The 15,287-nt window shown below is 35.1% G+C and overlaps 1 protein-coding gene across 1 annotated transcript in view; it reads right to left on the reverse strand.

Annotated features, from left to right (window-relative positions):
* Positions 1–15,287, reverse strand: part of SLF1 (SMC5-SMC6 complex localization factor 1) — a 34,770-nt gene continuing 19,483 nt past the window's right edge. Inside the window, exons 12-18 of the mRNA XM_032213262.1 lie at positions 14,704–14,851; positions 11,486–11,631; positions 8,607–8,773; positions 8,108–8,241; positions 6,157–6,249; positions 5,401–5,583; positions 1–1,214 (exon numbers count right to left, since the gene is read on the reverse strand). Coding sequence (XP_032069153.1) covers positions 706–1,214; positions 5,401–5,583; positions 6,157–6,249; positions 8,108–8,241; positions 8,607–8,773; positions 11,486–11,631; positions 14,704–14,851 — 1,380 coding nt within the window. The 3' untranslated portion in view covers positions 1–705. The remainder of the gene's footprint in view (positions 1,215–5,400; positions 5,584–6,156; positions 6,250–8,107; positions 8,242–8,606; positions 8,774–11,485; positions 11,632–14,703; positions 14,852–15,287) is intronic.

Consider the following 15,287-nt stretch of genomic DNA (forward strand, 5'->3'; position numbering starts at 1 on the left):
TTTAAGAGAGTTTGGAACATTTATTTTTCTAAAAAAGTATATGCAAATTGTTACATTAAAAATGACTTATTTTGATATAAACAATATAAAAATATAGATCATTACCACAAAATGTTCAAATTTACAGACATGTATTCTGAAAACCCATCAGTGCATTAATCAAACCATCATTATATAACAATAACTTGAAGATTAACTGAATTAATGCAGAACAATTTTTTGAACCCACTTGTGCATTGTAACAAAATTCACACAAATGTAACAGAATGTCATTTGTTTGTTACATGAATGAATCACGCTGGGCCTCAGGCTAACATTTTATCAATCCCTTCAGGAAATTAAAAATGTGTAAGAAACTAGTTTGTTCATAGCTGTGCTTATTAAAAAGCAAGAATCACAGAGTTGTTTAATCTTGGAATATTGTAAAGCTAGGGTAAACTGCAGTTCCTGAACTGAGGAATCATTGAGAACTATATAGTTAGGGTAAAACTACAAATCTCTTCAATTACTCCACAAAAGAAAGTGGACGTTAAAGTGGATGATCATAATAGTTTGCATATTAGGGTTCTCTAATATGGCTTAAAACAAAGCCAGTCTTCAACCTTTCCACGTGTCGGGGAAAAAACACAACTTTTTATGTGTTTCACTTATCTAAGCAAAAATTGCCATTGAATATTACAGTTTATGTATTTTAGGCAAGTCACACTAACTTTGAAGTTTGTTAGTTAAACATGAACCAGACATCTGAATTGTAATTACAATTTGCTGTAACATTGTGAAAAAAGCTTGTTTCTGTTCTTCTGGGTCATTTTTAAGATCCTCAATAGTTTTCTGAAGATATTCTGGGAGTTTGTGAAAAGTTTCAAGCTCTTTAAAATATAGATTTATTAACCAATGATTAGAAGAGTTCATATTAAGCTTATAACAGTCATCTGCCACCAGGAATGAATCTGAACAACCAAGCTTTTTAAAGGTAAAAGGAAAAGGTCTAAATAAGTCATATACAGAACAAAGATTTAACAACATCTTGCAAAATAAGTTTATCCATAATTCTTTGCGTTGATTATAGAAATTACTTTGTACTTGAGCATGAAATTCCTCAACTGTCTGTTCTGGCTTCACAATATTCAAAAGATGTTGCTTAGTTACTGGACATTTTATGTAATCAAGTGGTAACTTTCCTGTAGAGTCCTTTTGTTGTAGCAATATTGATCCTGTAGTAGACAAAACATCAGTCAGAAAGTATACACACACATGTAGACAGAAAGTGCCTAAAAAAATGTCTGGACTCTCTGTGAATCTTAAAGATGAGCAGCACAACAAAATCAGGTTGTTAAAAACTAAATAAATAGCATAATTTAAATCAAAATTAGAAGATGTTTTATAATGTGATTTTATCCTGTTAAGACCACTATACCATGGCTATTAAAAAGTCTGTTACTGCACAATTTATATCCTTTTTTTGAGGATGCTTCATTGTACTCCCTAGAACCTCATAATCATATAAAAATTGAGTCATCTTTTTTCAAAACTGAGGGCTCCTTTGTTTTAAGTGGCATACAATTTATTCCTTAAAACCAGGAATAAATTGTCAAACTCTATTTCACTGAGGGCCACATCAGAGTTGTGTTTGACTTCAGGAGGCCAGGGTGGGCATGCCTGCTTGATGTAACTTGCGTTGGGGGAACCTGTGGTGGCCCGAGTGTTCTGCCAGCGAAAACAGGCTCCTGAAGTGCCATTTTCAGCTATGACGGCCTCCTGCAATCCTCTGCACCCAGCCTTCCTGAGCTCCGTTTTCACTGGCAGAAGCACCGGTCCTTCGCTGTTTCTAGAGTGGCCGTGTGGGCCAGATCTAAACACTGTGCAGGTTGGCTCCGGCTCCCGGGCCTTGAGTTTCTCAGCCCTGCTTAAAACCCTCTAATAATGCAAATAAAATTTGTCAGCAGCCAGGTTTGATGTGGATTCCAGCTAGGGATTCAAGCCCTCCTCCCAATTTCTTTCATGTTCTGAGCAAAGGTTATTTGTTGTACATAGTTGTATGTATAAAAACAAGCTACAATTCTAAGCATATTTTGAGTTGTTTGCAAAAACATAAGCATCCTGACAGAATTATATAAATCGATGACCTGAAACAAATATGCCTCCAATTCAACCATGTAATAATTACAAGAAATAAAAATAATAGTTTTGGAATAGGCTTTACAGTTCTCTAGTTGACCATTATTGAAAATCACAAATATGTAAGAAGGCCCAATAATATTTCTGTAATCAATGTATTCTGTTGATTTTTACTTTCATGCACCCTTTAACCAAGCAACTCATATTAGTACAATTAAATGTCTTCTGAATAGACATATGGAATGCGATAGGCATGCAATAGAGCACATACATCCAAAATTATTGTTACTTGGTTTTCATCAGCTTACATTATATTACAACAAGGCATCCCCTGGGCAATGATGATGTCACCGGCAGACATCACAAAGCACTTTAGTGCTTCTGACATGAAAATATAGTATATTACAATATAATCCATCATATCTCCTTGCTGTGTTTGAAACAAAAGTTGCAAAAATCATAATTAGCAATAATTATGATAGCTAAAATTCTAGGTTATGATCCCACTAAACTGAAGAAATTTGATTAAAAGGAAGGATTTTATATAATAGGGCCTCACCCTGTTGGGGTTACTGGGAGTGATCTTGGTGGTTCTTGATAGACTGTTGTTTACAGTTAGCTTGTCTATATTGGTGGGGGAACTGTTTACTTCTTGAGTGTTGCGCTAATATTAATTTTAGTGTTACTCTCTGCTAATCTAGGTGTTGATTTCTAATGAGGCAGTGTTTTAGTCTTTTTGTTTCCTTTTTGGATTTTTGACTGTTTCTCGAGTGGTATGTAGATGTTGTTAACCTTTATCAACTCCTATCAATACACTAGCACATAAAATGAGAGCAAACTCCCCTCCCTTCTAGCACTGATGATGTAACCTAGTTTGGTAATAAAATGTCTGCAAGAAAACAACCAAGCTCAGAGAGCACTAAGGACCTCAAAATTCAATCCTGAGCTACAAATAGTCTGTTCTATCAGTAAATCTGATTACAGTATTTATTCTATATTTTAAGTATATGTTTAGTCCATTTTTCATTGAACTTTGTGTATGTAGTTATGATCTATGAAAAGCACATTGTCTTTACTATGTTGGACTTTAAAAAAACAACTGACTTTTTCCCCCCTTTTATTCTTGAAAACAAGCTAGTTCATGCTGCAGCCTAACTATGTTGTGAAAAGGATTCGTTTCTGCACTTCTATTTCATCTGGGATTCTCTCTATGCACCATATCAACTTGTCTGTATAGGCCAGAAATTTGGACAATGATGTAAACATCTACAATGGCTTTCCATTATGTTCTTGCTTTGTAGAAAGTCATGCAAATTATGCTAATATAAAAGTTTTTGATATCATGAAATCTCTACACTGTCAAGGAACATATTATTTTTTGCTTCTACATGTCTACACTGAGTGTAGACCTAGAATGCATTTATCCTAATTCAGCAACTATGTAGAATTTGTAGATGTAAAAGTCCACATTAATCAATGATTAAAAGTGTACATCCAGGACTTATTAGAAAGTAAAAGGAAGTGACTGAAGTAGAGAGCTCTTTTTAAAAAAAACAGTAATCACTGTTCATATTTTGTTTTGTTAGAATAGGGAAACTTTTTATTACTATGTCACTGCCATATAGACATTATTCTGGTTGTGGAACACATCCCATTAATTTAGATTTTACAGGATTGCAAACAACATGATAAGAAATATGGATTTTTTGGAATTGGCAAATAACATGGGTAATCATAAAGAATCTTGTTATCTACATTATGCCCCTTTCTGCCTAAAAATGGTTATGCTAAAATACAGTAAGAGGAGGTAAGAAAAATGTTGTTGGATAATCCTGGCCAAATTATCATCTTTCAAAGTAACCAGTTTCATAGGATTGTTGTGACAATTAAAAGATGTGCAGAATACGGGATTCTAACAAACAGATTAATATTAGTATAACTGTGGTGAAAGTCTATAGAGATAAAATTAGCTGGAATAGTAAAGAGAAATGTCATAACTCTAAAACAGATATACTGCATTGTACTTAGTTACTTAAAAAATAAAAGGCACACGGATGAAGAGAGTGAAAGTTTTGAACGGTTCTGAAGAATAAGAAATGTGAGTAATTCTACCCTGAATATGCAACACAGAGTTCTTGTCAAGCTCTTGTCAAAACCTCTGACAGGCCAAAGCCTGGCAACTGACAGCAAAGATAAGTCTGAGCACACAGCCTGTAAAGTTGCCAGAAGACCTTGATGAATGAAAGAGCAAGTAGATCTTCTCCCTTAGGACAAGGGGATCATCCAGTGGCCATTCTTCATTGACACACAGGAAAAATGCACATCTGTCAGTGGAATGCCACATTCAATTGAGGACTTGGACTTGCTGTAATATTGGGTCTTGCATCACTTAGACCGATTGAAGAGAAGCCAGGTATTGGCTAGGCCTGTCATCTGCATGGTACAATAGATAAATAAAACACCTGGGAGATCATGTTACTGTTCTGGAAAACATACACTGAGAGGGAAGAACAGGGAGATATTGATTGGGAAAGAATGTCAGACAGAGACCAAGCAAATAACCTTTAGGGGGCAGGAGACAACTGCAAATACAAAAGAGCCTTCCAGAGCAAACAAAAAACAACATTAATTTGTAATTTGGAGTAAGTTTAGCTAAAAAAAGCCAAGTACAACACTTTTTTTACTCTATGCAACTGAGTTATATAAATCTGGAAATAAGATAAAACATGAAATCCGAATGACACATGGCATAATAAAGATTACAAACTATGCTATACATCTACAGATCTAAAATGCTCATGCAAATGTAAACCGTTATACAATGTAAGTAAGACACAAAAAGTCGTATAAATGGCATCTACAATAGTTTTTTAGTGTTTTGCTATTAAAATAAAGCACCCTTTTCAGTAGAAACAACAGATATTTGTTCAACCCAAATAAAAACACTTGGTTATTAAGCAGCACGAAGCAATCAGTTTAAGCATACTGCAGTTCATTGTAATATAATGTAAAATCAAATTTTGGGATAGTATGAAATGCAATCTATACTATTGTTTATTAAGATAATCTTTAAAGCAAATCTGCACTTCAGCAAATATGAAAAAACAGCCACAAATAATTTAACTGACAAGATGAATGAGTATAAATATGACAAGATACACATCAATATTTATGAAAACCTCCAGCTTTCAAAATGACATTCCAAACAGCCTCCAATTTTAATACTCCACAATTTTTAGAGATTCAAATTTCTCTAAGCTTATTTAACATAAATGCACTCACCGCCATGCTGAAGTAGAAGCTCAGCAATCTCTACATGTCCGTTTGACAGTGCATCATGCAAGGGAGTCACTCCATCCACGTGACTGAATAGGTTTACCTCTGGACAATGCTGCAAAATTTCATGGACGCACACTGTGCTACCATGGTTACAGGCTTCATGCAAAGGTGTCCAACCAGCATAGTCTGAATTATAAATTATGAGTTTTAGGAAACAGCAAAATCCATATTGGAACGTTCATAAATGAAATTCAAATTTCTAAAAAAACAATAAATACATTTCTACACAAATAAACATCAGTAAAAAAATCACATAATTTGGTGCTTTATTTTAAAAGAGGAAACATGACTTGAAAGATGTATTCACTGCAATTTTGCAATAATCTAAAAGGAAGTTTTCCACAAAGCACATTAATATTAATATTATCAAAATTAAAAAAAATAAATCAAAATGGGCTGGTCTACTAGAATTTAAACAAAATTCTTATCCAGGGGATAAGGCAACCACTTTGAATTCATAATTATAAAATGGCTAGGTAGGAATAATTTTTAAATAATTACTGTGATTAACTGAAAACCCCAAGAATTATATGGACAAATGACTGGTTCAATAAGCTTTCGTTCCAAACTACTAAAGTCTTGCTTTTAATGTATTTTTATGGGTAAGTAAATAATTGTGAAGAATGTTACAAATATATACCTTTCATAGCTATTCGGAAGGCTTATTGTATCTATTTAGTAAAAAAATCAATCACTTACCTTTAACATTAATATCTATTCCTGGTACAGTCAGAAGATGAATCAATTTCTTCACATTGTTGCTTCTGCAAGCAATATGCAGAGCTGTCTCCCCTAGAATGCAAAATTCACATAGTGTAAACAAAACAGAAAATCAAGGCAATAAGCAAAGTGAAAGGAATTAGGAGTTCTATTTGTCAGAACATTTATTTGTCGGAAATATCTCATCTTCCCAGTGCAAATATCTTTAAAGGACATTAAAAAAACCCACCAAGCTTCTCTTCAAGTCACAGATCCAACAAGGATTGCACTACTAAAGGGTTAACCTAGGAATTATCTCCCCCCTCCCCCTCCCCCTTTTAGTTGTAAAATGCTTCAGTCACATTATGAAAGCACCAAATGATCATGGAATACATGCACAAAAATGCTTGGATTTGAAGCTGTAAAAGTTTAGAATGCAGTTGCCCTCCCTTAATTATATTCATGAACCCACATTAAGTGCATGGCTTTTTTTTGATACAGCGTTTGTAGCTTAATTCAAATGAATGTTTCTGTCCAAGCACGAGTGCCTCTACAAACTCAAGTATAATACGAAACTTCAAATCTGATAACAGATGGTTTACTGTTTCTCAATAGGCTGTCTGGCTCATGTACAGTACCAGAGTGAAAAGAGGGGGATGGGGGAAATGGAAGAGATTAAAACGAATGAAATGATCTTTTTTTCTTAAAAACACACACACACACACACAACCTCATTTAGAACTAGAGAAAGATTAAACAAAACCTGCCACCCTGAAATATGAATTACAAACTTCTAGGTAGCAGTGTAATTGCAGCAGGCCGGGTAATAAAAAAAACTATTAATTTACAATATGTTGATGAACTGATTATATCAGAACAAGAGCATATGAAAAACATGTTGCCCAACATAAACAATGAAAACTTTCTTTAAAACCATTTGCGCTGTTGGATTGGGTCTAATTACCTACATGTAGGAAAGGTAAAGTCAAGCTCTTTATGCTGCATGCGGCTGAATCCATCATAAGCCACTTTACCAGGCCTTGCTTTGTATTCAGAACATTATATTTAGGCAAAGAATATTTGGTTGTTGTTATAAGAAAGTACAGTATCCTACCTTCAAATTAAATGATAACTATGTGCCAATTTATACTACTGTACTCTCTCATTAATCAAAGAAAAATATATAAATTTTAAGTAATTGTTTCTGACACAATTCTTGAGAAATTGACGCAGACTGAGAATAAAATATAAAAATCCACACAAATAATTTTTTTAAAAAACTTTTTATTTTAGGCCTATAGTATAGGAGGAAGACCATTTTAATTGGATCGCTCTTACCTTTCCTAACAAATGTCAAGCTTAAATTCATCACCGTTTTATCACAGAAACCTTATCACAATTGTACTATAGTGCATTTCACTGAATTTGTGCTTTAAGTAGAACTTGGGTAAATTACTAAACTGATAATTTAAACCCTCAACATTTGTCTTCCGATATAATGAACAGTAAAGCCTGGGGCTGAATGGTGAGAAGAAGAAAATACTCCACATGCTTAATAAAGATATATAATACAGCATGCACTTCAGTCTTTGTTCACAAAATGTCTAGGAGTGGAGCGGAGCAAGAGAATTAGACTTTCAAATCAGAAGATAATGCTGATCCTTTCCAAGCACAGGTTGGGGTGGATTAGTGGAATAAGACAGTCAGGACCCAAATGGATTTATTTAAGGTATACTCTCAATTTAAAACTTGGTGTGTTTGGCAGACCTAGTTAAAAGAGGGGGAAATCCTGCAAAAAGGGCCATTCAGTCATATATATGACTTCCCATATTTAAGCATCTGATGGTGTGCAACATGTAAAGCAGGGAAGTGATGTCTGACTTATGTAATTATGTGATACTGCTTTACAGCAAATCCTTTTATGATTTTTAGCATTAGAAATGCACAATACCTTTAAGATTAATCTTATGGACATTCATCTGTTTAGCTGAAGAATGGCAATTTTCTTTGTCATGCAATACGGTAGGCTTGATTTTCCTTTTGAGATATTTTGGTAGATGAGCAGAGTTATCCTTGGTTTGTACACTGAAAATAAGCAAACATTGAAAAGAAGGCATTAATTATACATTTACCTTAAACATAACTACTGTGTATTATGATAATAAAAAATTCACAATTCTGACTGCTCGCAAAACAACAGCAAAATTTAACACAGCAGCACATAACTATCCCCAAAATTCAATAAAATTAGAACAATCAGTATATAGAACATATGTGTAGAAGGAAAGATACACACACCATTGTACATACACAAACAGACATGCTCATCACTGAAACAGCAAGGCACAATAATTTGCAGACATCACAGGTCACTTAGAGTTCAAAAAATGGGTCAGGTCAAAAGCTGTCCCTCAAAGCAGAATCCTAGTGGTGTTGTAGATGTTACTTACGGTACATCAGGCAGGACTTTGGTTTGGTTCTGCTTATCGCCACTTAGCATCAGTAATGCCCTCTGAGACTCTGAGCATGGCCATGGCCTTATTTCCATTTTCTTTTCTTTCCGCATCTTCCCTTTCTCACACACTCCAGCTTGTAAAGTAGGCAGATAGCAGGAAACCTGTTGCAAGAGTGACATTTTAGTCTGAGCATGTTGAAAGATTATAATAGCATTGCCAGTCTCCTCTTCTTGCATCTAAAGCTAACATCTTTAAATAATATCTTTCAGATAAACATGCTCTTGAGTTTACACAACAGTTTTTAATCATTCTTAATGCCAAAGTAACTCCCGTGAAACATATTTCTTATGCTTTTATACCCATTATCGGGAATTCAAAACGGCTTAACTTGCTATAGCAGAAAAATATAAGGGAAAAAAGTAGCACAAGAAATTTACAGTCCTATCCTTCAATGACTGTGCACTGTATCTATATACTGTAATATAGCCTTCGGTCCATTGCATTGTTCTTGAAAGAGGGCTGAATCTAGGCTTTTAACTGATTTCCCCCCCCCCTCCACTTTTTTCTAGGAGAAAACATGTGATTTAGCAATACCTAGCTTTTGAAAAATTAATATTTAAACTTTTAAAAAAAATACTGTCAGTATGTTCTGTTCACAGGTTTTTGTTTTAGTAGAGATTGACCTGATCGGGACTAAAAAAAAATATGATTTTTATTTCCACCCTTCCTTCTGCAACTCTGTAATGCTTCCCTCCATGCAATTTGCTCCACAATACATATGGTGTGGTGGGGAAATGGCAGAAAAGAATTGAAAATGTTGCCTAGTGTAGTCTCAATTGAGCCAAAGACCCTCCCAAGCCTTCTATTGATAGGAAGGACACGGTAGATGCAACCATACATACATACATACATACATACATACATACATACATACATACATACATACATAGTTGAAGAAAAGAAGGAAAGCGCTCGTCTACCGCTATCTTCTCCGCTGGTATTGCTACCATGATGTTTAGCTTACTGAAAGATGCCAAAACTAGGGGGGGAATCCTTTCACTCAAATATACAGTGATTATTTGCTCAGCTGGAGCAGGGAAATGCCATGTTACTTTCCTCTGTCTGCCTAAAGTCCAGGATTATTAGCAGTCCAGGTGAGCTAAACACTACTATGTCAATAATATCTGTTGGAAATTCCATCTCATATAGTCTAGTTTTAAGAACAATAGTAAGGAAGGTCACTATCTTTTGTCACATTTAAAATTGTGAACTATAGTTCCAAATGTTCAGAGCACAATGTGAAATATGAAGTATGGGCATTTGCAGGAAAAGTGTCAGGTAATGTGTCTTGACCTGCAGTACATACTTTACTTTCTTATACATATGTAGCATAAAACAACTGCACATAAATAGAAAATATGTTCTCATATTTGGAGAAAGCTGTTCTGTTTACTTTGTATCATGTATACTGAGGTTGTATTAGCTTATGGTCTCTCAGGAAACACACAGTTTGACCTGAAGTGTCTAAACCTCCACATGGAACTATAATTATTTATCTTCTTTCCAGGTCCTACTTTAATATTAAATAAAGGCCACAGCAGATAAGAGTATGAGCAAATTAAATGGCTTAGATAAAAAAAGATGAATAACAAATACAAAGTCTCAGATCAGGAAATCTTAAGGTGCAACAGAACAACTAAGTCACTAACATGGAAAGTTAGAGATCTTAAGTTTCCTCTCAGAAGACTTTTGAATTTTTCCCCCAGCCCTGCTTCCTATTTCACAAAGGAGGGGGGTTGGCCATCATCTCCTTCCAGGCATCACCTCACTAATGCATGAGGGAGACTGGTCTCATCCACTGTGCTGCCTTTTTCATGGTTAAAAAATGTAAAAAGTATAGTAATTTCCATTGTGCAAACTCATGGCTGAGCAGTTAATGTAGAAGCAGATAACTTGGCCTTCCTTTCTTCAACAAACAAAATCAATCTTTATTTAAAGAGAAAACATAATTTCCTTTTTTAATGTTATGTATCAATATACAAATATTCAGTTTTTGAACAGTACAGATAAATAATGCAGGTGTTCATATCAGAATTCCAAAAGAAAATGTGATGTTCTACCGTAGATAGACCACAAGGGAATGATCTGATACAGATGCAAGGTTTTTGGGTGGAATTTAAAAAGAGACACTGCAGGGATTTCAATGTATTACAAATCATAAAATTGTGAAGATATGCAAAATATAAAGGTATGCAAAATGCAAATAATATTTTCACACTCAGTTGGTTATCAGCCTTTCAATGCAGCCCGTCAAGATACAGACTGCACAAGTAATACTGGAATTCTTGTTTTCTTGATATAGGGTATAGCAACAGGATTTTAAAAGTTTGACAGCATTTTCCCCTCACTCCATCGTACACTGAGAAATTAAGGCAAAGCAAATTTTTAGTTTCTTTCTGGTATTTTCTTAAATCAGGAGTCTCCAAATGTGGCAATTTTATGACTTGTGGACTTCAGCTCCAAGAATTCTCCAACCAGCATAGGAGTTGAAATCCACAAGTCTTAAAGTTGCCAAGTGTGAGACTCCTGTCTCAAATCAACTCTTCAATTATGGGTTGAAATGATGCTAACAGCTAATTGTTGTCATACTGTTTCTCCAAGATCATGTTTATAGTTCTTCATACTTTGGTAGCTTCTTTATATACTGTATATGACAGAGAGCATGTTTTCCTTGAGAAGATGGGGATTGGGGACTTCTACAACCCACACACTAGGACTGATAATCAGGCAGATTCACAACAAGAAAGAGAGAGAGATGAAGCCAACACTAAAGGACAAGTCAGAATAACCTTAAATGAGCAAATGGCACTTACCATTTTTTGAAGTGAAAGCAGTTCATTAGAAAGAAGAGTGCTGTTTTGGAAATACAGATTTTTAAACACAGCTTCTGCGACAAACATTGCAAGCCACAGAGATGAGATAGAAGAAATGAATACTTTTAATTCCTCATATGAAAAATCTAAAAATAAGGTGACCAAACATTAAAACTTAGACCAGTAATCTGGGGAAAAAACCCAACCTTGTAATATTTGCTAAACATCAACTTTTTGTAGTATTAATACATAAATAAAGATATTTTAATTATCACTCATTTAATTATCTGAAGTAAAAACTGATTAAATTGATAAAAAGATCAATAATTTCCAAGGCAAATTTTATCAAGTTTTCAAGCTTAAATTAAAAGCTACATATCTCTAAACAGAATTTGCATCTGTTAAAGTAAAGCATAGATTCAGAAAAAACAATGAGTCAATTTGGCATTTAAAAATAAAAGGCAATATTCTTATTAATGCAACTAAAATTGTTACAATTTTAATTACAATCTCAAAACCTTACCAGGAGCAACATTGCCAATATGCTTCCACGTACTTAAATTTACATTATGTCTATCCAAATTTAATATATGGTATAAGCTATTGGTGAGCAACACAATTTTCTACCTTCAAATCTTGGATGTAGCTGATAGTAGTATATGTTGTAGTTCTATATTATCACTTTGAAGCAGATACAAGAATATAGCTCTTAATTACAAGCTCTATCATCTATGGAGCATGTCATGCAAAGGCCAATTTTAAAAATATATGCCTTAAAATATTTTTAGCCTTATACTTCACCATATACTTTACATAAGTTCAAAATAATTCATTAGGGAAGTATGGATGAGAAGTTCATTTTAAAAAATATTTTTGATGGTATATATAATCAATTTGTATTCTGCATACCATATAGCCAGTGTTGTGTAGTGGGCATTGGGCTAGAAACAAGGAGGTTGTGAGATTTAGTACTGTCTTAGGCATAGAGTGAACTGGGTGATTTTGGGCTAGTCACACATTCTCAGTCTAGGAAACCAGCAATGACAAATCATTTCTGCAATCTTGCCAAGAAAACTGCAGGGACTCATTCACTCAGCAGGAGTCAACAATGACGTGAAAACAAACAAAAAATCCCCACCCAAATTAAAAGTGCATACCAAGATGAAAAAAGAGGAAGGGGTAAGTTTACTGTATATACTCGAGTATAAGCCTAGTTTTTCAGCCCACTTTTTGGGCTGAAAAAAGCCGCCTCGGCTTATACTCGAGTCAGTGAAAAATTTGCCCGAAATGGAGGAGAAAAAGGGGCGGGGCCATGCCGCTGGGTGACACTCGTGAATGGCCCAGTGCCCCTGTGAGTTTCCCCTCCCTCTGTGTCAGTTTGCCGCGCAGCGCGCACCGCACCATCCCCCCTCCTCACGTTCTAATGTAATGCAGGGCTGTCTTACGATTCCCCTTCCTCCCCCTCCTGCCGCTCTGCAACGATGTCCCACCTCCTCCTTGTTATGGCAAGCAGCCACATAGCGATGTCCCACCTCCTCTGGTACAGTGATCCAATGATAGGAATCACTGTGCCGTGTGTCATAGGAGGCGGGACATCGCTCCCGCGGCTGCACGGGACATCATCATCACAGCGGGACATCAGCATCATGAGGTGAGTGAAGTATTTCATTGAATACACCGCTAGTTTACTGTTTTTCTTTGAAATAAATATTCAAAAACATTATTGGTATCTATTTTTATTTTTGAAATTTACCGGTAGCTGCTGCATTTCCCACCCTAGGCTTATACTCGAGTCAATAACTTTTCCAGTTTTTTGTGGTAAAATTAGGTGCCTCGGCTTATATTCGGGTCGGCCTATACTCGAGTATATACGGTAATCAGTATGCATATACATAGTGCCAAACTACATTCTATTTTTGTATAGTTTGCTGTCCTTTAGTTAATATTAATAATACATGTGGCTTTTGTCTCCTTGGTCAATTTGTGATATTAAGGCACTCAGAATGTCTTAGAATGACAATGATTAATCTCATTTAAGTTAACAGATACAAGTTATAGTTTTTTTATAGCATTAAATTCTTTACAGTCAGTTGGTGATAGCACCTAACTGATTTGACGGGTACTGAAAAAGGAATGCAGGGTTAGTTCTAATTAGTACATGGGTGAGAGACCATCAGGAATCCCAGGTCTGTAAACTAGATGAAGAAATTAAGAAAAACATTCCCCCAAATATCCAGTGGTATACCATCTCCATATGTTTTTAAGAAAACAATATTTGACAAGGGAGATTTCAGTTTACGACAACTGCTAGCCAATTTGGCCTTTTTATGGACACTGGTAGTCCTTGTTTAATGAATGTTTAGTGACTGTTTGCAATTACAATGGTACTGAAAAAGTAACTGGTCCTCCCAGTGGTCCTTATACTTACGACTGTCTCAGGACCCCCACAGTTGCATGATCAGCATTAAGATATTTCACACCCATGGGTATTATGACTGGCAGCATCCCCTGGCACAGTTTGTATATTTCACAGCCACCATTTGATAAGTAGAATCAATGGAGAAGCCAAAAGTTAAACCATAAGTTGTGGTCACATGATGTTTAACACACAGAAGTGAGTTTTAAGTCTGTTTTGGTCACAGGAGTTCTCAATTAATGTGTTGTTTAATATTATGGGGGAATAACCTTTGGGGGGTAAAAGTGGAGGTGGGAAGCCCACAGCTACATCACAGACAGGGAAAAAAATCTTCTCTACCATATCAGGTTTTAAAAGGAGAGAGAAAGGTTTGTACTTTCAGACTTGAAACATTCTGTTAATGCCCTACAATAAACTAGAATTAACTCATTTGATCACATTACCTGTCTGATCTACTTTGGGAAGGCTGACAGACAGAGTTGCTGGTCCCATTAAACAAGAACTGCCTGTAATCAGTACCTTAAAGTTACAGTCTAAATGATAAAGAATTAGTGTAATGTTCCACAAATTAAAGGGATATTACATGGGTAGCTTAACAATGTCAATCATTGGATTCTGAGATAAAACCAAAAAATCCTTGAGAAGGAATGTCAAGAAGAAAAGTTGCAGGGAATTAATAGTAGATGAAGGCTCTACTGCACTTATTCAAAAAGTCAAATACGTTTTTCATTTATATATAATATAGGCTATAAATAACAAGAGCTATAATGCTTAATGTTTAATTACTAATTATTAACATTACCATCACACGAAATGGCAATATAAGAAGCAAGGTCATCAGCTACAGAGGGCAACATATTTCTGTCCATTATGAAGCCTGAAATAATCCAATATTCCACAATAGCTCCCAAAACTGAATTTAATAGTTCAGCTATTTCATGTTTGAAGACCTGGAAAAGAGTACAAGTTCTATATTGTTATTGTTTACTAACATACACTCATATTAGTCTCTATATTATTCACTTTAATAAATAAAATGTTTTCTGAGTTGCTAGGAGTAAAGAAATTACTGGGTTAAGATGGTGGGCCCAATCTGAAGCTACAGAAACTATATCTATCTATAATCTAGCAAGGGTAAAAGATACAAATACTTTAAAAGTTATTTTTCAGCAGAATATGACTTTTTTAAAGGGAAGTTGGAATTAATGAGAGGGTAAAGCATGCTGAACTTCATAGAAATTGGAGTGGTGGGGAGAAAGTTGAACATCTTTTAAATCAGGTTGGTTGTTTTAGCAGGCTGTGGGATGACACAGAACACAATTATCATTTTTGTGAAGACTATATGACAAAATTGAGACTGTGGATCTTTTGTGCAAAAGAAAGGGC

Source organism: Thamnophis elegans, chromosome 3, assembly GCF_009769535.1.
Source record: "Thamnophis elegans isolate rThaEle1 chromosome 3, rThaEle1.pri, whole genome shotgun sequence".
Lineage (NCBI taxonomy): Eukaryota > Metazoa > Chordata > Lepidosauria > Squamata > Colubridae > Thamnophis > Thamnophis elegans.